The 25,475-nt window shown below is 45.7% G+C and overlaps 1 protein-coding gene across 1 annotated transcript in view; it reads right to left on the minus strand.

Annotated features, from left to right (window-relative positions):
• Window positions 1-401: 401 nt before the first annotated feature.
• Window positions 402-25,475, minus strand: part of LOC124545720 (fibroin heavy chain-like) — an 89,230-nt gene continuing 64,156 nt past the window's right edge. Inside the window, exons 2-6 of the mRNA XM_047124662.1 lie at window positions 18,303-18,545; window positions 17,362-17,728; window positions 14,554-14,904; window positions 9,846-10,156; window positions 402-2,955 (exon numbers count right to left, since the gene is read on the minus strand). Of these exons, the coding sequence (XP_046980618.1) occupies window positions 2,740-2,955; window positions 9,846-10,156; window positions 14,554-14,904; window positions 17,362-17,728; window positions 18,303-18,545 (1,488 nt within the window). The 3' untranslated portion in view covers window positions 402-2,739. The remainder of the gene's footprint in view (window positions 2,956-9,845; window positions 10,157-14,553; window positions 14,905-17,361; window positions 17,729-18,302; window positions 18,546-25,475) is intronic.

A 25,475-nucleotide genomic window follows, 5' to 3' on the forward strand; every position in this document is an offset into this window, starting at 1 on the left:
TGCCTTTTATTATTACAGTTTTCTCTGTATGCAACAACTAAAGAACATTCCATGTTTTGTGTCTGGGAGACTCGAAGTGGTACTCCTTCAAGAATTCATAATAGTCCTGAAAAACTCTTTGGCTTATACGAACGTCTTCAGGAGTAGGAAAGAGAATATTAGGCATCTTCTTAACTGAAAAATGTGATTACAGCTTCAGTGCAGTGTTTATTGTCTGTATGTATTTGTCGCAGAGCCCTTCTGTTTATTCTGATACAAGATAAATCATTCTCAAAAAAGCAAGTATGGTAATCGACACGAGGGTAGAGAAGAAATAATACAATATCATTTCAAAAATTTATTTGACGCATGTACTTACATACGTTTATATAAGTACACATAATATGTACAGTTATATGTCATTTACATTTCAAATTGTACTTATTATACAAGCATATTGTGTTACAAGCTTGTTCGCTGTGAAGCTGAATTATTACTTACAAATGATATCGCTAATGAACAGCACCATGGTATAAAAAAACTACATACGATAGAAAATGATATGTGCACATCCTGGAACAACACCAGTGTGAGTAAAATTGATATATGAATGTACTCTGTGTGTATGGGTCTATAAATGTATTTGGATTGCACGTGAAAGCGATAAGAGCACAGTATATACAAAAATTAGGACTAGCGCTTCGAAGTTCCTGCTGTGAAAAGAACCACTTAATAAACATAAAGTATTTTCCATCGACCAAATACACCTCGAATGAAATGCAGCAATACTATTAGCTGGCTTTAAGCTGACAGCGAGCTCTATACTATGCGGCAGTTCTCGGAAAACGCTGCAGAGAAATATTTTCTGCAGCCGAGAAAAATATAATACTGTCTAGGACATTATTCTTGATGTCTGATGACGCAAAACGTAGTCCAGAAAATAATGAAGTGAATATAAATATATACATGTAATACAATGATATGATTTAGACTGTATGTTGAATCTTTAGGTTCGTTCTCTGCTCAAAAGGAAGACCCACAAATCGTTTGCAACGGAAGATATGCGGGAATTGTGAGGTGAATGGTGCTGAATAGGGGAAATTTCCGTGAAGAAGAGTTTGTGGGAATAATGAATAAGATTTCAAGACAAAAAGCATTGGCAGACTGGTAATCTACATTCGTATAGTAAAAAATTTATCGTTTGCTACCTCCAGAGGCTATAGGAAGAGAGAATATCAAAATGAGAATTTTACATATTCTCTTGTGCATTCATCTTGTACCACACAGTAAAGGTTTCTCTCAGCAGAATAAGGCACGCTCTGTGAAAAGTGAAGATGTTCCTCATCGTGAAATGAAGCCAAGTTCCCAACATACGAACATCTTTCCCACGACGTTAGAAATGTGGAGAATTGTGGGGTAATAATAATGCTGAGAATGAGCTTTTACTTTGTGTGGCAGAAGCTCACATCATTTACAGCGTCTGATTATACACAGTATGTGGAGCAATAAAATAGTACAAAGTGCTCAAGAAATGAGAAAGGCGCTTCGAAACAAAGAGAGTATATACATTCGAACACGCTGAGAGGTTGGAGGTAAGACATCCAAAGAAGGGAGAACGCCACTTCAACATTACAGTCATAGTTATTTACACATTTCTCTTTCCTGCATTGAATAGCATGTCAAAGGTTTCACGTTTGTCAGCACTGATAAACAAGTTACAGCGGAAGGCATTATATTTTGTGTTGCTTCGCTGCTTCCCTCTCTGTACGGCACTTTTTAAAGTTAAGAATACATTATTTCCAGAACCCGAAAAGTATGGAAATCGGGGCGACATTTCTCATTCTAAATGTTCTGGGAGTAACGATAACGGAAATTACTATTTTTCGGGCAGATACCACAGTCGTGCAAAATTTCTGAAACATTTCCATTATTGTCCAATTTCTGCTATTACACCATTTTCAAGCGGTCTTCGTGTTGACACGATCGAAAATAATGACTCAATGTGCACTCTGTTATTGATGTCGTCACTGGTGATCGCTGCTACGACAAGTTAATTTATTACAGTTGGCTTGCAGTGTGCAGTGCTCTATTTCTGCCACTACTTTTAAACGTTTTGCGCACCACTTGTTTGCCCGACTACTTGTCCAAAGTTTCATGCTTGTCCGCTATATGCAGATGGCTGGACTGCTTGGTGGCTTATCCTCACGCACGTTAACTATCGCTTGAAAATGGCGTATAGTGGAAAATAAACAATAATTATAGCCGAAAGAGGAAACATTGCTGTTTTAAATATAGCAGAAATATTTCATGGCGCGAGGTTAATGGCTTAGTTGATACGATGGATCTGGGGTAACATTCATGAATTATTTCCAGTGTCAGAAAGAGGAGTAGTTACCCAAGGCTACTATCTACAGGTATTTGCACCATGCAGACAAAGAATGATCATGAATACTTTTTGAGCCACATGTGCACCTGGAATCTGGCCTTACGAACAACTTGTAGACTGAGATATGATAGTCGATGCCACGAAAAGAGGCCGGCCAGGCAAAAGTTGTCTCAAGATTTTGGACGACCGAAGGTGGGCAAAAAGAAGGTTCCCGGTGTCATTAGACTTGATTTAGACACGAGAAAGTCTCCTGGTCAAAAATACACCAGGAATTTGGAGAGAGTAGTGGAACAACGGAGAACATGACGTGCACGGCTGTGGCAGACACGTGACCAGAGAGGGTGAGCGAGGCTCGTGGTAGTCCGGCGGCGGCCTTAGGGGTGCGCCTGTGGCCTGTCCTTGTGGACTGTGGCGTGGAAGCCGGTCTCCCAGTCTGCGACGTAGTCCACGGTGCGGACCGAGCCGTCGGGCTCGACCAGCGAGTACTGTCCCTTCACGACGTCTCCGTCGCGCTGCTCCCACTGGTGCTTGATGTCTCCGGTGTGGGCGTCGTGCACGCTGTACTCGAACGCGTAGCGGGGGTGGTCGTCCTGCGGGCAGAGTGCAAGTGGGAGGGTGAGTCAAACAGCTATGTGTGCACAATAGCTGTTGAGGAAGACAGGGTAGAAAAACGATGTTTTGGAATACTGGAAGGAAAATAACGTGTGGAAAGGTACTGTTGTACTCTCCTCTTTCCTTTTCCCGTTTGTCAGTAATAACAATTCCCTCTCTGCCTCGTGGTCTTGCAATTCTCCACCCTAGCCTATCCTCTGCAAGCCATTCATCTCTGCAGAACTATTGCAACCTATACCCACTTGACTTGCTTACTGTATTGGTCTCCCCCTGCAATTGTTATCCCCCGACACTGGTCCCCCCCGATAGCTCAGTGGTCAGCATGACGGATTGCCGTCGTTCGGGCCCGGGTTCGATTCCCGGCTGGGCCGGGGATTTTCTCCGCTCAGGGACTGGTGTTGTCTTCATCATCATTTCATCCCCATCCGGCGCGCAGGTCGCCCAATGTGGTGTCGAATGTAATAAGACCTGCACCAAGGCGGCCGGACCTGCCCCGTAAGGGGCCTCCCGGCCAACGACGCCAAACGCTCATTTCCATTTTCCCCCACACTTCTCTCCATTACCAAATTGATCATTCCTTGATGTCGCAGAATATGTCTTATCAGCCGGCCCCTTCTTTTTTTTGTCCAAGTGTGCCATAATTTTTTTTCTCCCCAGTTTAATATAATACCTCTTCGTTACTTACAGCATAGACCCATATGGTCTTCTGTTTTGTTCTGTTACAACACATTTAGAAAAGCTTCTATTGTCCCCTCGCCTGTAATCTTTATAGTAAACATTTCATTTCGGTAGAAGGCTTCACTGCAGACAAAGAACCTCAGGAAAGACTTCCTGTCACTTTATATTCTATGTATGTATGTTAACTGGGGGCCTAGAAATGACGGAGAGGCTCCGTCTCCACCGCAGCCGCAGTGGTCCACAACCCCACGACGACTTCTGCAGTCCACTTCACCCCTCCGCCGCTCCACACCGAACCCAGGGTTATTGTGCGGTTCGGCCCCCGGTGGACCTCCCCCCCCCCCCCCCTCCCCCCGTCCCCAGGGAACGTCTCACACCAGACGAGTGTAACCCCTATGTTTGCGTGGTAGAGTAATGGTGGTGTGCGCGCACGTGGATAACTTGTTTGTGCAGCAATCGCCTACATAGTGTAGCCGAGGCGGAATAAGGGGAACCAGCCCGCATTTGCCGAGGCAGATGGAAAACAGCCTAAAAAACATCCACAGACTGGCCGGTTCACCGGACCTCGACACAAGTCTGCCGAGCGAATTCGTGCCGGGGACCAGGCGCTCCTTCCCACTCCGGAAGGCCGTGTTTTAGACTGCTCGGCTAACCGGGTGGGCTTAACTTTATATTAATTGTTAACAATTTTGTGTTTTTCAGAATCACTGTTTTTATTACTTGCCAAATTTATATAAATTCTGAATCGGTTGTCGTCAGTTATTCTGCAGCATATTTCCTAATCCAGTTTCCTGAGTATCGTCTGATGTAAGTTCGACCACATTCCATTACCCTGGTGTAAGTTTTATTTGTTTTCGTCCTATAACCTCTTTACAAGAGACTATTCTCTCAGTAGCAAAAATAATGTAAGAGAAAAATAACAAAACATGGAACTCCATTATTTTAAAAAGAATGAAATCTATATACATAATTGAAAAGTATTAAAATGGTTGTAAAATTATGACTATGTGTTTTGAGTGGTGACGGAAGTGAGTTGTTGCTTTAAAATGATATCGATAAATCAGATAACTAGTAGAGTAAATGCTGCAATATAAGAAAGGAAGCGCCTTGGTGATGGATAATTTGGAAGAGAAGTGGCTGTAGGGTATGGACTAGTAGCCGAGCAGATCGGTATGGATATCGTGTTAGGTGGAGCGTTTGAGATCCATGACTATTCTGGGAAGGAAGTGGGTGAGAAATATATATATAGGGATACATTAGAAATGACAGCAAGAAAAGATGTGAGTCAAGGGAGACAGGAAGAGGGGAGTAGCGTGGTAGACCACAGGTAATGTAGGCAGGGAAAAGGAAGCGACTGAGAGACGAAAAGAGAAGAAAGCGTAACTCGTCGAACATGACAACATTTGCTCTACTGTTTCGCTGAGAAACTGGCTATTATAAATTAGCTGTTTAGGGAAAGAAGTTCATCTTTTAGTTTAATACTACAGGGAATCGAATTGTGCGTAGAGTGCACGGCAGCTTGTACGAGACGCGGATAGCTATAGGGAGGAATTTAATGTGCCTTTGTTTTGTGAATGAGTGCGGCTAGAATATTAGGTAAGTGAGATCTCGCCTTGCGATTATGACGACACGAGGAGTATTTGATTTTTGGTGCGAGGTAATCGGGAACATGCGCAGTGTGCAGCTGATGAAGGCGCAGCGTGTTTTACTCACGTAACCATCACGCAGCCATCCTAATTGCGTGTATTAAGCACTGGCACGGTCAAGTAGACGGATGTTGCAGAAATAGAGCACACAAGTATTCATTGTAAGTTCTAGCAGTGTAGAGTTTTTGCTACTCGTGCCGTTTTGGATCACGAGTGCTTGCTCTAAAAAAATGTGTGTGAAATCTTATGGGACTTAACTGCTAAGGTCATCAGTCCCTAAGCTTACACACTACTTAACCTAGATTATCCTAAGAACAAACACACACACCCATGCCCGAAGGAGGACTCGAACCTTCGCCGGGACCAGCCGCACAGTCCATGACTGGAGCGCCCGAGACCGCTCGGCTAATCCCGCGCGGCTGCTTGTTCTAGTTTACGTCCCTCACCATATGGAAATATGTTTCGAAACTTCTGGAGGGCATGGAGACAAGCGAATATCTTGGTACATTGACGAAATTATTTTCTACTTAGTTGAGGTGCTCATTAAAAGCTACAAACAAGTTCTTCGTCGTTACCGTATATGGTACTGCGATTCCTTCGAAGAAAATAGAAGGCAACTGTTCGAGGAATTTAATTTTGATACAATTATTATGATGCACAGATTTATATATTTGATCTCTTAGACTACCTGAATACGCTCTGTGATGGCAACAACGTAAATCCTGGAAGTGCTGCAGCAGTACGATGTCCGGACGACAGGGGAGCGAGTTAATCTGGTAGCTAGTGGGCTGTTAGATGAGACGGACAGAGCTATGAATCACGGGTGATATTCCCTCACGACTTGTGGACCGTGCCTCTGCCGCGCAACTGCTGTGTTATTTACAGTTTTTAAATGGAGCTCTTAATTACTGCGGCAGAGCCCGTGGCGTCGCGCGCCCTTTGAAATAGCGGCCGCGCGGCTCTTCTGGATGTTTATTACGCGCGTTCAAAGAGCGGCGGCCTCCTCTTCCAAACAAATGTGCGCTGCTGGAGCGGCGCTCAGGCTTTTTCCTCGTTTAGTGAGCCATATTTTTGCTTTACAACTGGCCGCGTCGGATTATGAGAATTATGCCCGGTGTAAATTGAAAAGAACACGCGCCGTCCATTTCTGTATGATCAGGCGAACAAAGTTGCGCAGGGCTGTTTTTTTGAAAGCCGAAAGAATAAGACGACAAAGATATGGTCGGACATGGAAACCTGAACTATGACGTTGTTTTACAGAACGATTCCATAAAGCAAACTGCCCAAGATTGGATTATTTTCTAAGGAACTAACTTGCTGCTGGATTATGACAGATGTCGTGCTCTCTTGCTCCAGCCGCGTATTCATTCGCGAGAGTTCGTTAAATTGTGTAGTTACTTAAAATCCCGTACAGAAACCGAAGCTTTATTCTTCGTTTCCTGTAGTGTAGAGGGCTGAATCGATTTCATCAGTGGCGCTTCATCCCTAACACGTCACTGTCTTTCGGAAAACTCATTAGCCATTTGCTACACGTTTTGCTGAAGTAATGGCAAGTTATTGCTTTCGGCATCAGTCCACAGTTCTTTTTCTTGCTCTGACGATTGTGTAATACTGCTGCGACCTTGGAAAGGTTACACGTGCAAATGCCTTGATATTTCATTTTTCTGGTACTTTTTAGAAACCGCCTCCATAGCCGAGGTCGCTCATGCAGGCCTGTGCAGTGACGTTCGACTCGGAGATGAACCGATTAGAACCATGGTGGGAGAAAATTTTCACTGCCAGTATTTGGCTAGGAAGGGGAGAGGAGATGGTGGCGTTAAGTTCCTGATCACCACTATTTGCGCCAAAGTCTTGGATTAAATTCCACATTGCCTTGCAGGAAGCGAGCTCACGTGACATCTTTGACGGTGAGGACGATAAGTTCGGCAGCCCACTTGGTGCTACTGGAGAGGATTAGGTTATGTGCTGGCACTGGGTTTCACACTCCACTGTCCCCTCATCCACAACAACGCGAACGCAACACTACACTGTACAGTCAGACACATGACACAGATATACATTTGACACCTCGTAAAATGTTGGAGGAAGGCAACGGCAAACCACCTCCGCTTGGACTTCGTCTAGAACGGCGATACAGGATTCCCGCATCTACTCGCCTATGCTCAGTTCCTGAATGTAAGACTACTTTGAACTGATAATTTTATAGCATCGTCCCTATCGGGATTTGCTCTGAGTTCACTGTATTTATCAGGCAAGCAGTTAAAACAGGATCGTGTTGGAATGATGGATACGATTTTCTTCTCAGTGTCTTAGGATTACCGCAACTCCGTGTTTCTCGGGACTCTAAATGATTCTCATCCCTTTGGAGAGCGATATTTTTCAAGAAAGATAATGCGCCTTGCAATTTAGCGTTCTCCCAATGGTTTATTTAAAATAGTCAAGTTTCCTAAGTATTTTTCTGCACACAAGACCCTTCTCTTCCCCTTCTCCTCCAACCTTAACCCAGACGTACGTCTGTGGAATTGCCTGAATCATTTTAACTGTATTACTCCTTTATCTCGCCGCTTTTAGCAGCTATGCGCAGCATTGCAAGCAGACACCCATGCAGGTACGTAGCGGCCTGTCAACACCAGATACTGATCTCAGCTGTTTGATATGTGTCTTCTACAGGGTGAATTCTCTGTATACCAGCGTCAGCATCATCGTCGCCATCAAAAATGGTTCAAATGGCTCTAAGCACTATAGGACTTGACATCTGAGGTCATCAGTCCCCTAGACTTAGAACTACTTAAACCTAACTAACCTGACATCACACACAGCCATGCCCGAGGCAGGATTCGAAACTGCGACCCTAGTAGCAGCGCTGACCAGGACTGAAATGCCTAGAACCGCTCGGCCACAACGGCCGGCATCGTCACCATCAGCCACTTCTAAGAGGCTGAGAAGTCCTCTCACTGCCATAAAAAGTTATCACCATCACTGTAGATCTGGAGGCGCTTCCTTCCATCTTCTACGACGTGCATCTGGCTTAGGTTGTTTTACACATCTCCCTGCTAACGGGCCAAGCAGGTCGAGAGTTTTCTGTGGATTTGCCTCCGATAGACTTCTCAGCCGCATACTTGAGGTCTTCCTGTGGCTATTGTGGCAGAAGGAGGTCGTTTGTAATCTCCAGGGGAAGATAGCCTTGTCCACTGCAGAGATAGTACGCCAGACTCTTCGTACTTCTAAATGAGCCAGACATACTAGGCTGACATAAGGGTTTGCGCGTTTCCATCATGGAGGGCGTTTTCCTGCACATCTTGGAAATAAACTTTTGATAATTTCTGGCACGGTGCAGTACCTCCCAGAGAAATACTGTTAGTGGGAATAGCAAATGCGTTTTCATTCTGTGGTATGTGTGCAAACCCTGTGGACACAGCTGTTGTCATCTGGGACACGGGAGTGAAAAGGCCCAACACTTGGCCATCGAGAATTTTGAAATAACCTTGTTCATGTATACGGTAACTTGAATAAGTGGGATCAATTCATGGTACGCAAAACGTTCCAACAACATGACAGAATCACCTCTGGCTTGAACTACACCGCCGGCCGGTGTGGCCGTGCGGTTAAAGGCGCTTCAGTCTGGAACCGCGTGACCGCTACGGTCGCAGGTTCGAATCCTGCCTCGGGCATGGATGTGTGTGATGTCCTTAGGTTAGTTAGGTTTAATTAGTTCTAAGTTCTAGGCGACTGATGACCTCAGAAGTTGAGTCGCATAGTGCTCAGAGCCATTTGAACCATTTGAACTACACCCTCCACACACACTGAGTGGTAAAAATTCAGTGGGACGCCGGTGCACTCCACTCCTTGAATCGTTTCCAAAGGAACAAAATTGCGATGCCTACAGGCAGCTACTGTTGAATTTCTATGTCATTTGGATCACTGAAGACGTGTAGCTACATGTGCCGATGTGAGAAATGTTCTTTTGCGAGTTACTGAACTCCGAATGTCAGTCGTATCAAATTACGAAACTGGTTGAGATGGATCTGCGTTGACTGACAGCACAAATTTCTGTCTAGTCTGAAAATGTTTGTGAGTGACAAGGTATGACAGTGGTCTGTGGCCCCTGCCGCTTTTCTTTTCACAACTGTACTTCGGCCGAGTTACATGACTGCGAGCAGTATACCTTTCCTCGTAGACCCGATGGAGAATCTGCATTGGCACACACACAAATCGGGCCGACGTCATTCACGATATGGTCACGGGCACATGTCCATTCGCGGTAGCTCCTTTCTGCCATTCTGTCAAGTCACCCTGTTAACCTGTCTTAATGCAACGACCACATACGATTGTCTGTCACATACGCACTACTCCACCACCACCACGACTTGCGTCAGCGACGGAGGGTCGACGACCGCCTGGCGCCAGTTCTACACCGTTTACAGTGTTCCAAGGTGACCAGTGTGCACAAATATTTTGTGTGGTGCATCGACACAAGAAAAGTCTACAGTATAAATGCTCGAGGGCATGAGCAAATTAAGAGCTGGGCTTGCGACGGTACTCACGTATTCCTTGACGATGGGCTTGACGACGGCGGCGGCCACGGGCACCTTAGCGACGGCGGCTACTGGCGCAGTGGCGACGTAGGCGGGGGCGGCGGCGGCGGCGTAGCGCACGGCTCCCGCCTGGCCGGAGTAGCCGGCGTAGCCGCTGGCCGCATAGCCGCTGGAAGCATAGCCCAGGCCGCCCGCGGCGGACGAGTACCTCACGCCGACTGCGGGGGCGGCGGCCACGACGGGGGCGGCGGCGACGTACTTCTGCACGGCGATGGCCGGCGCCGCCGCGCGGTACGCCGACGCGGCGCTCAGGCTGGAAGCTGCAGAAACGGGCAATGTCAGACGCTAACAGTCGGCTGCTGATGGGAACTGCACCTCCACACGTGAAGGGCTGCCACAAGAATCGCGTTACGGAAATCAAGTTACTGGCGCATGTTGGGAATCCGTCTCCTCCACTATCCTTCAGATGAAATTCGCTGACACAGGGGCATCTATGCATTCTCTGGGTCATTTTATGTATATCTGTTGTTTGTTGACAATGTCCTGTGCGAATTTTCAGGTTTGTGCGGGTAGCAGGGGAAGCAAGGTGTTTTGGACTGACTCCCAGCATATGACCTGGCAAGTGGCTTGACCGGGTATTGGGGGGGGGGGGGGGGGAGGGCGAGGAACAGATCGCGCTTTCGTCATGCAGTGCTGGCATTATATATGTACTTACAGTCACTACTTGAAGGTTAAGGTACACGCAGCCGCTGTCCTTTTCAAAAAGTGTCAAATTGTGTAAAAGTAACCACGAGAGGCGTTTGAAAAGTCAAGTCCGAGAGATGGCACCACCGGCGCGTATCGAGGTCATGTTTAGTTAATAGCATCTTTGGAAAGAACGCACACCAAGTTTCAGCCATATTGGTCTATTTCTTTGTGTTTGGCATTCGTGTGAATCAAGGGAGCTGAGTGATTGTCAAACAATGGACGAAGAAGAATTTCGTGTGGTGATTATACATTACAGTATGAAAGGCAAAACGCCTCAGGAAACTAAAGAGAAGCTTGATAAACATTAAGGTGACTCTGCACTTTTGATTAGAACAGTTTATAAGTGGTTTCAAAATTTTCGGAGTGTCCATATGGGCACAAATACTGAACGTTCTAGACGCCCTGTGGAGGTTACGACTCTAGAAATCGTTGATAAAATCCATGATGTGGTGATGGATGACAGAAAAGTTAAGATGCGTGAGATTGCTAGTGCTGTGGGCATCTCGAATGAACGGGTACATAATATTTTGCATTAATATTTGGACATAAGAAAGCTATCCGCAAGATGGGTTCCGCGATTGATCACGCTTGACCAAAAACGGAATCGTGTGAAGTGTTAGAAGGATGGTTTTCAGCTGTTCAGGAAGAATCCACAAGACTTTAAGCGTCGTTTCGTCACTGTGGATGAAACATGGATACATTACTATACTCCTGAGACCAAACAATAATTTAAACAATGGGCTAACAAGGGAGAAACTGCAGCAAAAAAGGCGAAGTCCAGTCTTTCGGCCGGAAAGGTTATGATGCCTGTCCTTTGGTATTCGCAATGGATAATCCTCGTCGACTATCTGGAAAAGGGTAAAACTATTACAGGTGCATATTATTCATCGTTATTGAACTGTATGAAAACCGATCTGCAAGAAAGACGCCGGCGATTGGACCGCAAAAAGATCCTTTTTCCATCACGACAATGCACCAGCACACACCTCAGCAGTTGTGATCGCAAAATTAATGAAAATAGGATTCCAACTCGTTTCAGAACTGAAAATGGATGATTAAATAATCTCACTATACGCTACCTGATAAGATTCATGCAACTAATTTGAATGGATAAGTTGCCGAATTTGGCTCCTACTAAAGGATCGCTATATTCTTGAATAGATATCTATAACTTCGTGTTTTTTGATTCCGACCTAATACAGAAAGCTAAGAAACTAGATTCATTCAAGAATAACAGACAGACGTCATTGCTCAGTAGGAGTTGTGAAGAAAACATCCTTTTATTTTGTTCTTTCGTTTCGTTTCGTTGTCTCTCATACATTTCAAACCGCTAGGTCAGTAATTATATTCGTCCCTATAAATAGAGGATCAATTCGTGAACACTTGCATCACTTCTCTGTTACGGCGTGGTAGGAGCTTGGTACTGTTGGGTTGACTATGTTGGCAGTAGCCGGATACAAAATATTACCAGGCGGAAGCCGACTGACTTCTACTGATTTGTGCCGATTCAGAACTATGGAGCCCTGGTTCAGGAAGTTCTGAGCGAACTCTGCACTGTCGACCATTAACATTGCAACATCGGGAAGCATCGAAGATCGAAATTTTAATTACTAAGTGCGTACAGTATACTAATAAGAATACATGATTAAATTTTGTAGGTGAATTTGTGTTTTATATTTTGCGGATAAGGCCAACAAATGTTCTGGGTGCACTTGTAGCGTTATTTATCGATAAAAATTCGAACTTTCGACAGTATCCATCATAGTCATAGTAAAAGAAGCAACTGACTGACGAAGAAGTAAAGAAATTACTCAGATGTAACTGGAGCAGTAGTGCCCGCTGCGAGCAAGGTGTTCATTGCTGCCTACGATGAAACCTCACTCGCAACCTCTTAGTTTCGATCACGATGTATAATGCAGCACGTACTCAGGAGTAGCAACGAGACTGACCAACATGGAAAGTGTCGATGTTGTCGGTTCCTTGTTAGCCAGCACGTTCAGGCTGTCCGTGGCAGCGGCATCAACAGCAAAGAAATTCGGAACTCAATTTCTTCGTACTTCTCGCTGTAACCTGTGCTACTGAGTTCGCCTTACAGAATCGTAGCAGCCTCACCACCTTTCTCCTTAATTTCGCTGTTTACTGCGTCCATCGAGCATTAAAGTAACACGCCGAATGAAACAAAGAACATGAAGAAAATGAATTAAGAGGTACTTTAACGGTCGGAAATGTAGCCCATAGATCGACATGGCAACGATGAAAAAACAGAAGGCGCTTCCTACCTTGTTTTCTGGTTAGTTGTTGCTACGGAAACACTTTCGTAAACGCCTAGCTCCTAATCAGTTTGTTATTCTGATTCACGCATCGATACAAAGTGCACGTCCACAAGGACTACTGAGCCACAAACCCAAACCTTAATAAAAATTGTTCAACCACATTCTAATTCCCTTAGACTCGTAGGACTCGAAGTCATTTATGACTGTGGAAATAAGACCGAGAGTGAAGTAGTGTGTAAGGCGTGTACTTTGTACCTCGAGACTGCACCTACCCCTAAGAGTAGAGCAGGGTTATCTGAACAAGTAATGGCCCACCGAAGAGCCAGCAATTTTCAGTCAAATGCCAGGCAAACTGGTGGAGAGCCATAGGGAGTACCAGTTGGGAATACTTGGGAGAGGATGTTCAGTCCCATCCTTTGCCTTCAGCTAAGGACAAGCTCCAAAAAATCTTGGTGAGATCTGAAAGGTGGGGAACTATTTTCGATTTAATACTCCGAAAATACGTTCCAGATGAAGAATATGAATGCTTAGTACATGCATAGGCGTGTTTTTTAAACTGAGTGCACAGTGATGTCGATAACCTACTTGACATAATGCAGTGTACCTGTGACCACACAGGATTATGTCCCGTATTATACATTGTGATGGGAACAAAGATACTGTGTGAGGCTTCATCGTTGGCCCAATGTAATCTTGATCGCATTGAGCACTGCTACATCTGTTACATCTGAGAAATTCATTTATTTCTTCAACAGTCAGTAGCTTTTCTGACGATGACATTGGCGGGTACTGTCAAAGCTAGGATTTTCATAGGTTATTTACGCTACAAGTGGACCGAGAACGTCTAATACAAAAGGTCTATCACACAAGGTTTAAATGTCCTGTTTCCACCTATTGTGTACCAAGCAAGAGGCAACAAAAAATACTGTGAGAGACTGCCAACACACAGGCACAACAATTCACCTAGTGCTGCTTAGGACCCTGAAGCACTACTTCTGTACCAGTTCCTTCACTAAGTCGTGTACGTCCATCAACAGTGTTGACAATCAGTAGGGAACACTGTCATCAAGACTATTTCGCTTCCGTCTTGTGCTGTCAGACATGTAAATCATTCCTCTGACTGACTTAAAACACGATGTGCTGCAGACCCTTACACAGTTAAGAACCAGACTGCACTGTTTAGTGCCTGCAGTCAGCTCAGTACAATACTCTCAAGACGACCTTCCGACTTATGAGTCACTGTTTACGGAGAACTTGGACCAACCCAGAGTTAAGATCAAAGACTGTGAAGAGAGAGCGAAATTATTTTAGATATCACAATGTTAGGTTGGGACATCAAGTGCCACAAATCAAACTTCATCAAAGTTAAGTATCATTTGTAACATATTCTTAATGAATATTATTTGTTGTTTCGTATTGTGTTGCCACTATTGCTTGTTATACTGCTGCCCTATCTAACAAGTGTTTATTTCCAAATCTGCAAATCAGCTACCATTAAGGAACTATAGAAGAGGAACAGTTTTCTCTACCGTGGGTGTTTTGGGCTGAATTAATAGTAGAATTCAGTTACTACATTCGCATCAGTATCATTACGTCATATAAACGTATCTGGTCAATAGCGCCTTAGTTGAACCTAACAACAACAAAGTTGTAAAGTGCGACGTCTGTAGCGGCGAAAGTGCTCGGTGTCTTCATACCTGCAGAGTATGAGGCCAGCCTGGAAGCAGCGTAGCCACCAGCGGCGTATCCACCAGCTGCGTAGGCGGGGGCGGCGACGGTGGCGACAGCGGGGGCGACGGCGACGGCGGGGGCGGCAGCGACGGCGACTGCGGGGGCAGAGTACCTGGCGGCGGCGCCCAGGCGTGCTGCGGAGTAGGAGCTGCCGCTGGAGTAGCCGGAGTATCCGGAGTAGCCACCGGCCGAGTAGGCGGCCACTGCCGGGGCGACCGCCTTCACAGCGACTGCGGGGGCGACGGCCTTGTAGGCGATGGCGGGGGCGGCAGTGGCGACGACTGCGGGGGCGGATATCACTGCGGCGGACTTGATTCCTGCAGTAGGCGAGGGATCCCCTCAGTGACAGAACAACCTCTCGCTCTTATTTGAGACTCACAGGGTAAGTACCCCAGTTAGGATGGCTACACTGAACAACACATGATGAAAAACGTGTCTATTCCACCACCTACCCAGGTCTTATGTCTGTACGAGGGGTAGTCATAAAGTTTCATCACCTCTAAAAATCCAACTGTGTACTTCGCTATGTATTCACATTTCAAAGTGAAACATTTTTCCCAATGACGGATGACTTAATTACGACTTTGGTTGCAGAAGTATCAGCGTAATCAGCAACACAAACGCGATGTTACATCGTGTGAAATCTCACCATGATTACAATATATAATGACGGAAGTAATACGTCTAATTCCATTTGCCTTATTTGTCCACTTGTTTAAATTCACCTTCAAAACATCCAAGGTTGCGTTCGGTGACCCACTGGCGAGAGAACTACCGAAGTTAATGTCTGAACAATGGTTTTTATGTCATCCTTGATTCGCCAATTCTCACCTAGTCTGTTACTTTGAAATGTTTTATTTTATACATTTTATTAATGTGTTTTAATTTACGGTTTATTTTCATGCTAGTCTTCCCAGTATAATCCCTTGTGAAATGTTCGCTCCTTGTAGCTTTACTAACGACAGTCATAAAGTTTTAACTGTCACCTCAAAAACTGAAGCTGTGACCATGAAGCTTGGCGACGGTGTTCACAGTCTTCCCCACATATTCACTCTGTAATGCAACACATATCTCCCAACGATGGATGACCTGACAGAGACATTTTAACTGTTCAGACAATGCTATTCCTCGAAAAATCATCTCATAATTCGGACGCTTCTGTCACTCAATGGATTCTTCATACAAGGAAAGGGGAAAAATTCACTCAGTAGCTTGTTAGGAGAATGTTGTGTGGGTGGAGGCGTGGGGTGAGGTGGGTACAAAATTTGATAGCCCAAAGAAGCAAGTGTGACTGTGTACTGTGCAGATTTGGCAGGCACCTTGTCATGGCGCCAACCCACCTCCTTTGACACCTTCTCGTCATCCCACGATGATATTTCTTGATAGTACTCATAACGTCATCAGGAGATTTCAGTAATATGCTGCTCTGACAGTTTGCCCTTTATGAATATAATCTGTTAGCTCCAAACCATGCCAGTCCCAAAACAGGTTCAGCATCTCCTTGCCTGATGATGGATTGCTCTTTGCCTTTTCTCGATGCTGGTGTGAATCCAAGTGTTTCCACAGTCCTTTCTCTCGGGGTCATAGTGATACACCCAGCACTCCATAGTGATTCGGCGACTGGCGAAGTCATCTGGTTGACCTGACGCAACTGCTCTCGCTGCTGACTCAGTTTGGGGGGCTTTTTATATGGGGAAGCAGATGTAGGGGTGGTAAGAACAAACATTTAGTAATGCATACTTTATTCATAGCATCTTTTTATAATTTTGGTGAGTTCGTTGCATGCCCTGTTTCTTACATTCCTGTTGGAATGGGATTTGGTTTCTCCTTCCCATAAACATGGCAATTCTGAGTAAATATTTCTAAAAGCCTCCTAACGTTCTTTTACTGTTAAGTGAAGATGATCGACGGAATGACAAGCCTGGTGTGCAGTGAACGTCAAAACGTGTGACTCTGCTAGTCATCTGTGACTCGTCAGCAACTACACCTACATACTCTACAAGTCACTTTACTGTGTATTATGGATAGTACCTTGTACTTATATTATCAACTTGCTTTCCTATTCCATTCGTGTAATAAGCTACAGAAAGAATACTGTATCTCTCGTACATACATCTGCATATCCTCTAATCTCTCTTGTCATATTCTCGTTATAAGTATATGAGTTATTCGATGGTGACTGCATAATGGTCGCACAGTCTTCTTCGAATACAGGATCTATAAATTTACCGAGGAGAGTTTTGAGAGACGCCCATTAAAGTTTCCTGAGCATTTCTATTACACTTTCATATGGAGGATACCGACCTGTTACAATCTTAGCAGCTTGTCTCTCAATTCGTTCAAAGTCTGTAGTCATGACTACTTGCTAATGGCTCCAAACACCGGAACAATAATTTATAATTGGTTGAAATAGTGTTTTGTATGTGAGTTCCTTTACAGAGGCACTGAATTTTCCCAGAATTCTTCCAACAAATCAGTCTTCCATCTGCCTTCCTTAATATTAATTTTGTATAATCGTCCCATTCCATCTTGCTTCTTGGTATTACCACCAAATACTTATAGAGTGTGATACAATGAAGTTGTTAGAATTGGGAGACATTCAATCCAGCTGCAAGACTGACTCTGGACACTTTTGGACATGTCCAGGCCACTATGATCACAGACAAGACTGAGTGTGTGGTCTACTCGTGAATAAACGGGTAGTGATATCAAAGGCCTTAATGTATAAGCTCGAATACGGCAAACTAAAACTTTTCTTGTTGCTGCACTCTCACCTGAACTGTAAGACGATCCTGAGTAGCCAGCAGAGTAGCCAGACGAGTAGCCCCCAGAGTATCCTCCAGAGTAGCCAGTGGCGACGACGGCAGGTGCAGCGGCGACTACAGGAGCGGCGGCGACCACAGGGGCGGCGGCGACTGCGGGGGCGGCCACCACGGACTTAATGGCCGAGGTGTAGGAGGTGGCAGCAGATCCCCCATAGGCCCTGCTGGCGCCGGAGTAGCCAGAGTAGCCCGCACTCACCACAGCCGGTGCAGAGTAGGAGGCCACTGCCGGTGCCGAGTAGGCGGCCAACGCAGGTGCTGCGTAGCTCGCCACTGCCGGCGCCGAGTAGGCTACTGCAGGGGCTGCTATAGCTGCCGTCTGCACACAGATGTGCATTGGGTAAGAAGGGGAGGTGTCCATCACCTAAGTTACTATAGTTAATAAAGGCAAGAACTACAATGTTCACTAATGGTCGTTCAGGCTGTTTGCTACACAGTTTTACATACATTGCCATGAGAATATAATTATGATGATCAAAGTGGATTATTCAGTTGCTACCTGTAACTAATTGGGGCGCAATTGATAATGTCTGATGCAGTCATATACTTTCTTTATGATCTGCTGCTGGGGAGAGAGACAGACAGAAAGATGCTGAGTTAGAGGTTGGGAACTTGCTTGTCCTGTAATTTGCAGCTGGTGTTCGTTTTACTCTTGAAATTGCAATAAAGTTGTAACATCACCTAATTACACAAAAGTCAGTGCAGCCACTGTCAGCAGGGGAAAATAGATGCGTGGTGCCTCTAATAGAAGCTGACACAAAGTAACGACAGCTGTGCTGCCGAGACAATAAAGACGTAAACTGTAGCTCTTCTTAGTACATAATGAGGATGACTGATATCTGTCAGGTGGGATCTATTAGAGTGTTGAACAGGTGCAGTGGAACTGAGCTCACCCTGAGAGCGGCGCCGGCCGAGTAGGCTGCGCCGGCGGAGTAGGCGGACCCAGCCGAATAGGAGGAGCCTGCCGAGTAGCTGGCCACTGCGGGAGCGGCGACGGCGGCGACTGCGGGGGCGGCGACAGCGGCGACTGCGGGGGCGGCCAGCGGAAGGTGTCCACACTGTGTCGTGTGCGTGTGGTGCGCGAGGTCGTGGTCGTAGTAGGCCGAGGCCAGCGCCAGGGCGCAGCTGAGCATCACCTGCAACAGCCACGATGCAGAGGTCAGCGATCGCCACCAGAGCTGTAGCAGCAGTGCTGGCTTACTACACACTACAAGATGCATGCGCTGGAGCTAACTCATGTTACACAGGACTATATATCTTGCCCACATAGAAAACGCCTCCATTTTTCTCACAGTCGACGAACATTCGAGCTCGCCTTGTCGTGTGTTAAGCTTCAATAGAGTCTATAGGAGTCTTCCTCCATAACTAAGCTTGACTGACTGGCATCCAGAGGACTGCAGTTCGATTCCTGGTACTGTCTCTTTCGTAGGAAGCCTCATGCCTCATGATACCAACTGATGAGATATTTGAATGAAAAATAGCGGTTCTCAGGTCTGCAAATCCGATGCTGGCCGAGAGAATAGTGTGCTTACCCTGTGTCCCTCCATACCTCGTGCAAATGATGCCATTCGCAGAGTATAACACGTCGGTCGGTCGGTACCTATTGGGTCGTCTGACGCCAGAACGGTGGTGCTACAACACTAAAACACTGTACGCAGGGAGAGCTTCAAAGATTCTATAATTGGTGTAGAGACTTGCAGCTGACTCTGCGCGTAAAGAAACTCAACACAGTGCTTATAAATAGGTGAAGAGACGCGTTACTTATCGATTACGCTGTTGCCGACAAATCTCTGGAAACAGTAAGGTACCTAGATTGACCACTTAAAATTAATTGTACTATAAGCAGATGCGAGACTACGAGCGATTCTTGAGTATTATTTTTTAGCCTGAGACCCTTTATAGGTGAATTAACAGAAAGAGAAAATCGAACGAGAAACGGAGTGTTTCGTCACGGGATCGATTGCTAAGTGATACCGGGATGCTTAAAAATTCCAGTGGCAGCCCTTCAAGACAGAAATTTATGTAGCACTGAGAGATTTACCGTTGAATTTCTAAGAGCATGTGTAAGAAGGGGAGTCGGGCCGGGCAGCATGTTACTTTCTCCTACATGTCTCGCGAAATGAGCACGACGGCAAAATCAGAGAGTTAGAGCTCATACGGAGATTTATCAACAACCATCCTCCCCACGCACCACTAGCCTATGGATCAGGGAAGGGTGGGAACTGATAGTGATGCCGGAAGTTCCCTCTGCCGCACACCGTAAAGTCTCTTGAAAAGTATTGATCTAGATTTAAAATAATTCTAGCTTCTCTATCGGTTGCCTGCATTTAAAAAGTCACAGAAACCTTGTGATCTGTGTTTTCGCTCCTAACGAGCTAATTTGAAAGGTGTGTGCACTAAAAGATTGAAATTAGAAGTGACAATTTTAGTTAATATACGAGGGACGTTCCAAAAGTAAATTTCGTCCTTGTTTTTGAAAAAAAAAAGGTGGTACACTAGATGACAAACAAAGGCCATATGAATCCTCACCCATTGTTGATTAAACAACGAAAGGGGCATCAGCTGGGGAGGAATGACGCATGCGCAAAGCGCCGAAGAAGAGAGAGTAGCAGCAGACCGGCGTGTCAGAGATTATTCGAGGGCAAATCATGATGGGATACAGATGTATGCCGACAACATTGTCACCAGTGTAAGTGCGTACTATTATCCAATATGACTGAACATGTGGGACTAATGTATTCATCATCTATGCACGCCTACAGACCGTGTATGGTGAAGAGGTCATGTTTCTTCAAATGGCTTGTCACTGGTGTTGCATGTTCAGAGAAAGAAGGCAGAGTGCGGAGGATAAAAGTCGAAGTCCACATCCACGAATGAAAGCAACATTGCTGCAGTAGCAGTGGTGTTAGCAGACAGGCTCATAACAGGGTCAGACATATTAGCCGTGCCCATCACAGGCTCCATGATGTTTTGGTTACCTAAAAGTATCTGCAAGATGGCTGCTGAGGCCTCCTGAACCCAGATCACAAGGATGCAAGAATAGGGCTCAGCCTCGATCACTTGAAGCGATACGTGGGAGAGGGAAATGAGTTCCTTTTCGGTATCATCACAGGGGATGAGACGAGGGTGCACCAATTTACCCCAGAATCCAAGGTCCCCCCCAACGATGTGAAAGCATCTCACTTCACCAGCGAGGAGAAAATTCAAATTGTTATCCTCCACTGGAATGGTTGGTGTGATTCTCCAGCACTGGACCATCAATGCGGCACGCTACTGCGACAAGCTCACCAAACTTGGATCCAACATTCGACGAAAGAGACGAGGGCTCTTGAGTGAATGTGTTGTGCTCTTGCATGACAACGCAATACCACACACAGGAAGGCACACAGAGGACCAGATTCGACCCTACGTACGGAAGAGACTGGATCGCCCGCCCTACAGCCCCGATATTACCCCATAGGAATTTTACCTGTTCCGTGTACTGAAAGCTGCACTTTCGGAGTGTCATCTGCGAAACAGTGCTGAGGTTGTGCGGCAATTTCTTGCATGGCAGGGCGTCCGGTCTTACCAGAGCGGTTTTCTTCAAACTGATTGCGCGCTACGATATACGTCCCAATGTCGGTGGCAACTGTGTCGGAAAAATAGTGCTAGGTTTATAGTTCGTGGTGCCACGGTGTGTTTGTTTTTGGAAATAACGTTTCCATTTGAAAAACCAAGGCGAAACTTACTTTCGTAACGTCTCTCGTACTTCGGGAACTTTTGGATACCACCTCGTGGCTGTGACCCGAAGCAGAGCGTCGGTAGCTTTGCTATCGTTTACGGTCCGTTCGACCTCCAGCGACAATCAGCCTTGACAGCCAGCTGCCACAGCACGTCAGCGTGGAGTAAGCGAGCACATTGGCCTTGCCTCGCGACTTCTCAATTCATTTGCGCGTGTGCTGGCGGTGACGGCGCAGGTGCGCCGACCACCGGCGGCCTACAGTGGACAGTCGGCGTCTCTGGAATGTCGCTCCAGTCTCGCCGCCGCATTCCGGCTCGCCGCACACCACCTGTCTTTCCGCCTATGACAGACCACCGCCTGCGATGTACTGCCCTATCCCCACTCCCTTTCCTAATGCGCCTGCGTGGTCTAAAGGGGAAATTCCTTCTCCACAAAGTAAGTTTCTCTAGGGCAGCAAACAGAAAGAAAATATATATGATCAAATGTATTCAAACACTTGGATGTAATGCGGAATTGATCACTAGATGTCTCGATAGGTGAACCCACCAGTATAAAACGAGGAGTACTGTGTTGCCATTAGAGGAGCAGTAATACCAAAATGGTCCAGTCGGTTGAGTTCAGTAACTTCGAACGTGGAGTAGTTATTGGACAGCTCCTGAGATACAAATCCATCAGGCACATTTCAACCCTTCTAGAGTTATCTAAATCGACTCTTGGTAACGTGACTGTGAAGTGGAAACACGAAGGAAGAAGCACAACTAAACCGACACCTGGCAGTCCTCATGCACTGGCGCACAGGGACCGTCTAGCAGTGGAGAGGGTGTCTGTAAAAAATGATGCCACGAAATGAGCGAAAGGAATCACCCGTGACTTCCAAAGTGCTACCAGCGGACCAGCTAGCACAACGACTGTGCATTAAAGAATACGCTAAAGAGAATGTGGTAGAGTGGTGCAACAGCTCGTCATAAGTCCTATATTCTGTAGTCAGAGCTGGTGTATAGTATTGATTGGCGACTCCATGGTGTCCTGTGCACTACGACCAGATAATGGGTATACTTGGAAGGAGAGACAGCATTGGTCGTATATTTTTGTTTATTATCGCAAAATCGATTTTCGGTCACTTAGTGACCATCTTCAGTGCTGTAATTATAACTTAAATTAGTAAGCACTGGTGTCAATAAGCTGGTGTATAGTGCTACACCACTGGACAGAAGTCTTTGCAGTGGTAAAGCACGCTATAGCCTGTGGTAATCAGATGGAAGGGTTTGGGTTTGGTGAATTCCTTGAGAACGCTACCTGCCACCATGTGTAGTATCAGTAGTGAAGTATGCATTGTGTTACGGTATGGCCGTGTTTCTCGTGGTTAGGGTGTGATCCCATTATCGCGCTTAAGCAAACGCTAAATCAGGAAGAATACGACCACATTTTAAAGCACGGTGCACTGCTTGCAGTAGAGAAGCAGTTCGGAGACGATTATTGTTTGTATCAGCAAGACAGTGTACTTGTCATGAAACAGTATCTGTGAGGCAGAATGTGGAGAGCAACATCCCTGAAATGGACTGGCCTGCCCAAAATTCCGACCTGAACCCAATGGAACATCTTTGGGAGGGGTCAGAATGTTGACCTCGCTCCAGACCCTAGTGTCGCATACCGCTGCCTTCTCTGGTTTCGACTCTTGAGGAAGAATGTACTGTCATTCTCCAGAGACATCAGACGCATCATTGAGGGTTACGCCAGTAGAGTTCAAGCCATCACAAAAGCGAAGAGTGCACACGCCCCATGTCAATGTCCACTAATAGCTGTCCAATTACTTTCGATCATATAGCGCACTCTCCTGGGCAAATAAATATTGGAACAGATACAGCAACCGTTAAACACGAAGGAAGAAGCACGACTAAACCAACACCTGTCAGACCTCATGTAATGGTGGACAGGGATTGTCTAACAGTGGAGAGTGTTGACATCACCTATGTCAACATCTTTTCATGTCCACAGCTAGATAAATGCCTTTTTATACTTTTCCGTGTTGTGCAGTTTCCAACTACACCCATCCATGTTGGTCTTGTATGTTTTCTAACGTCAGCTACCCACATTCCAGTGAGACGTTTTTTCTCATTTTCTGGAGTCCAGCAAGGACCTACCTTGCTCCATTTACTATCCATTTGCCAAGCTACGCGTGACACTCCCGTAGTTTTTTATCAGTGGTCATATTTACTTTGGATATAAAGTGGAACGACCTCGTAAAACAAATCTCTGGGAAAGGAGATTCACTGGAAGAATCCTCAGGAAGGGTAGTCCTCCCACGAAGGAGGTACTTTACAAAATCCTCGTTCGACCGATACTTGAATTTTACCCGTCAGGATGGGACCTGAACGATTTAAAACTGATGGAAGAGACAGCGAAGATTCAAAGTAGTGCAGCACGTTTCGACACAGATTCATTTATTGAACGCGAAACCATCCCGGAGATTCTCAACCAACTCGACTGGCAGACGCGATAAGAAAGGCATTGTGCATTTACTATTAAAATTTCGGGAGTGTATGTTCCCAGAAGTGTGAATCAATATATTGTTTTCTCCTGCGTATATCTCGCGAAAAGTGCATGAAGACAAAATCAGGAAGATTCGAACCCACTCAGAGACTTATCAGCAATCATTCTTCCCTCGCACCATTCGCGCAGTCTGTGTCCTGTTCCACCTTTTTCCCCAGGCTCTCTCTGCAACTGCCAACCTAGATCTCACGATTCCTCACTGATCAGTCCTCGGGTCTCAGTGTTTGTTTGGTTTTCACACGGGATGTCCATGTCACACTGCTGTAAGTAAGAGCCGGTAACAGGCATTCATTGCAAACTTCCCTTTTCAGCCACATCGGAAGTGCAGTTTTCGAAACTCTATTTACTTTCCCCAAAAGCGCTCCAAGGCAATCTTTACATTTCTGTTTATTTATTTTACTGCCTACCTACTTGCTCTCTTCAACTGCCCTAAATACAAAACCTCACCAACTGTTTCTGTGGTTTTACTCTTAATTTACAGAATTTTCCTTTTTGATGCGATGTTAGTCTTATCATAATCGATTTTTCACGCTTACTTTGAAGCTTGATCTACTTTATTTGTTCCATTAGTCTTTGAAGTTCATCTATACTAAAGGCAAATAGAAGGAGATTATCACCAGCAAAATTTGCGACGAACGAAAATTTACACCGAGAGCAAGATTCGAACCCGGGTCTCCCGGTCGACAGGTAGGTGCACTAACCATTGTTCCCTGTTGGAGTTTAAGGGGAATACCAAGTGGGCTGAAACGTGAATAGGGATTTTTGATTGAGGAGGGGGTTATGCAAGGCTACTGTGCCAGGGCTGCATAGTGGTTAGCACATATGTCTAGTGAGCAGGGACCTGGGTTCCAATCCCGGCCTTTGTACAAATTTTCATTCGTCACTTCAGTCTGCATAAACACATAAGGACTACATCTACATCTACAATTATACTCCGCAAGCCACCCATCGGTGTGTGGCGGAGGGCACTTTACGTGCCACTGTCATTACCTCCTTTCCTGTTCCAGTCGCGTAAGGTTCACGGGAAGAACGATTGCCGGAAAGCCTCCGTGCGCGCTCGAATCTCTGTAATTTCACATTCGTGATCTCCTCGGGAGGTGTAAGTAGAGGGAAGCAATATATTCGATACCTCATCCAGAAACGCACCCTCTCGAAACCTGGACAGCAAGCTACACCGCGATGCAGAGCGCCTCTCTTGCAGAGTCTGCCACTTGAGTTTGCTAAACATCTCCGTAACGCTATCACACTTACCAAATAACCCTGTGACGAAACGCGCCGCTCTTCTTTGGATCTTCTCTATCTCCTCGACCAACCCGACCTGGTACGGATCCCACACTGATGAGCAATACTCAAGCGTAGGTCGAACGCGTGTTTTGTAAGCCACCTCCTTTGTTGATGGACCACATTTTCTAAGGAATCTCCCAATGCATCTCAACCTGGTACCCGCCTTACCAACAATTAATTTTATATGATCATTCCACTTCAAATCGTTCCGTACGCGTACTCCCAAATATTTTACAGAAGTAACTGCTACCAGTGTTTGTTCCGCTATCATATAATCATACAATAAAGGATCCTTCTTTCTATATATTCGCAATACATTACATTTGTCTATGTTAAGGGTCAGTTGCCACTCCCTGCACCAAGTGCCTATCCGCTGCAGATTTTCCTGCATTTCGCTACAATTTTCTAATGCTGCAACTTCTCTGTATACTACAGCATCATCCGCGAAGAGCCACATGGAACTTCCGACACTATCTACTAGGTCGTTTATATATATTGTGAAAAGCAATGG

The sequence above is a fragment of the Schistocerca americana genome, chromosome 8 (genome assembly GCF_021461395.2).
Source record: "Schistocerca americana isolate TAMUIC-IGC-003095 chromosome 8, iqSchAmer2.1, whole genome shotgun sequence".
Lineage (NCBI taxonomy): Eukaryota > Metazoa > Arthropoda > Insecta > Orthoptera > Acrididae > Schistocerca > Schistocerca americana.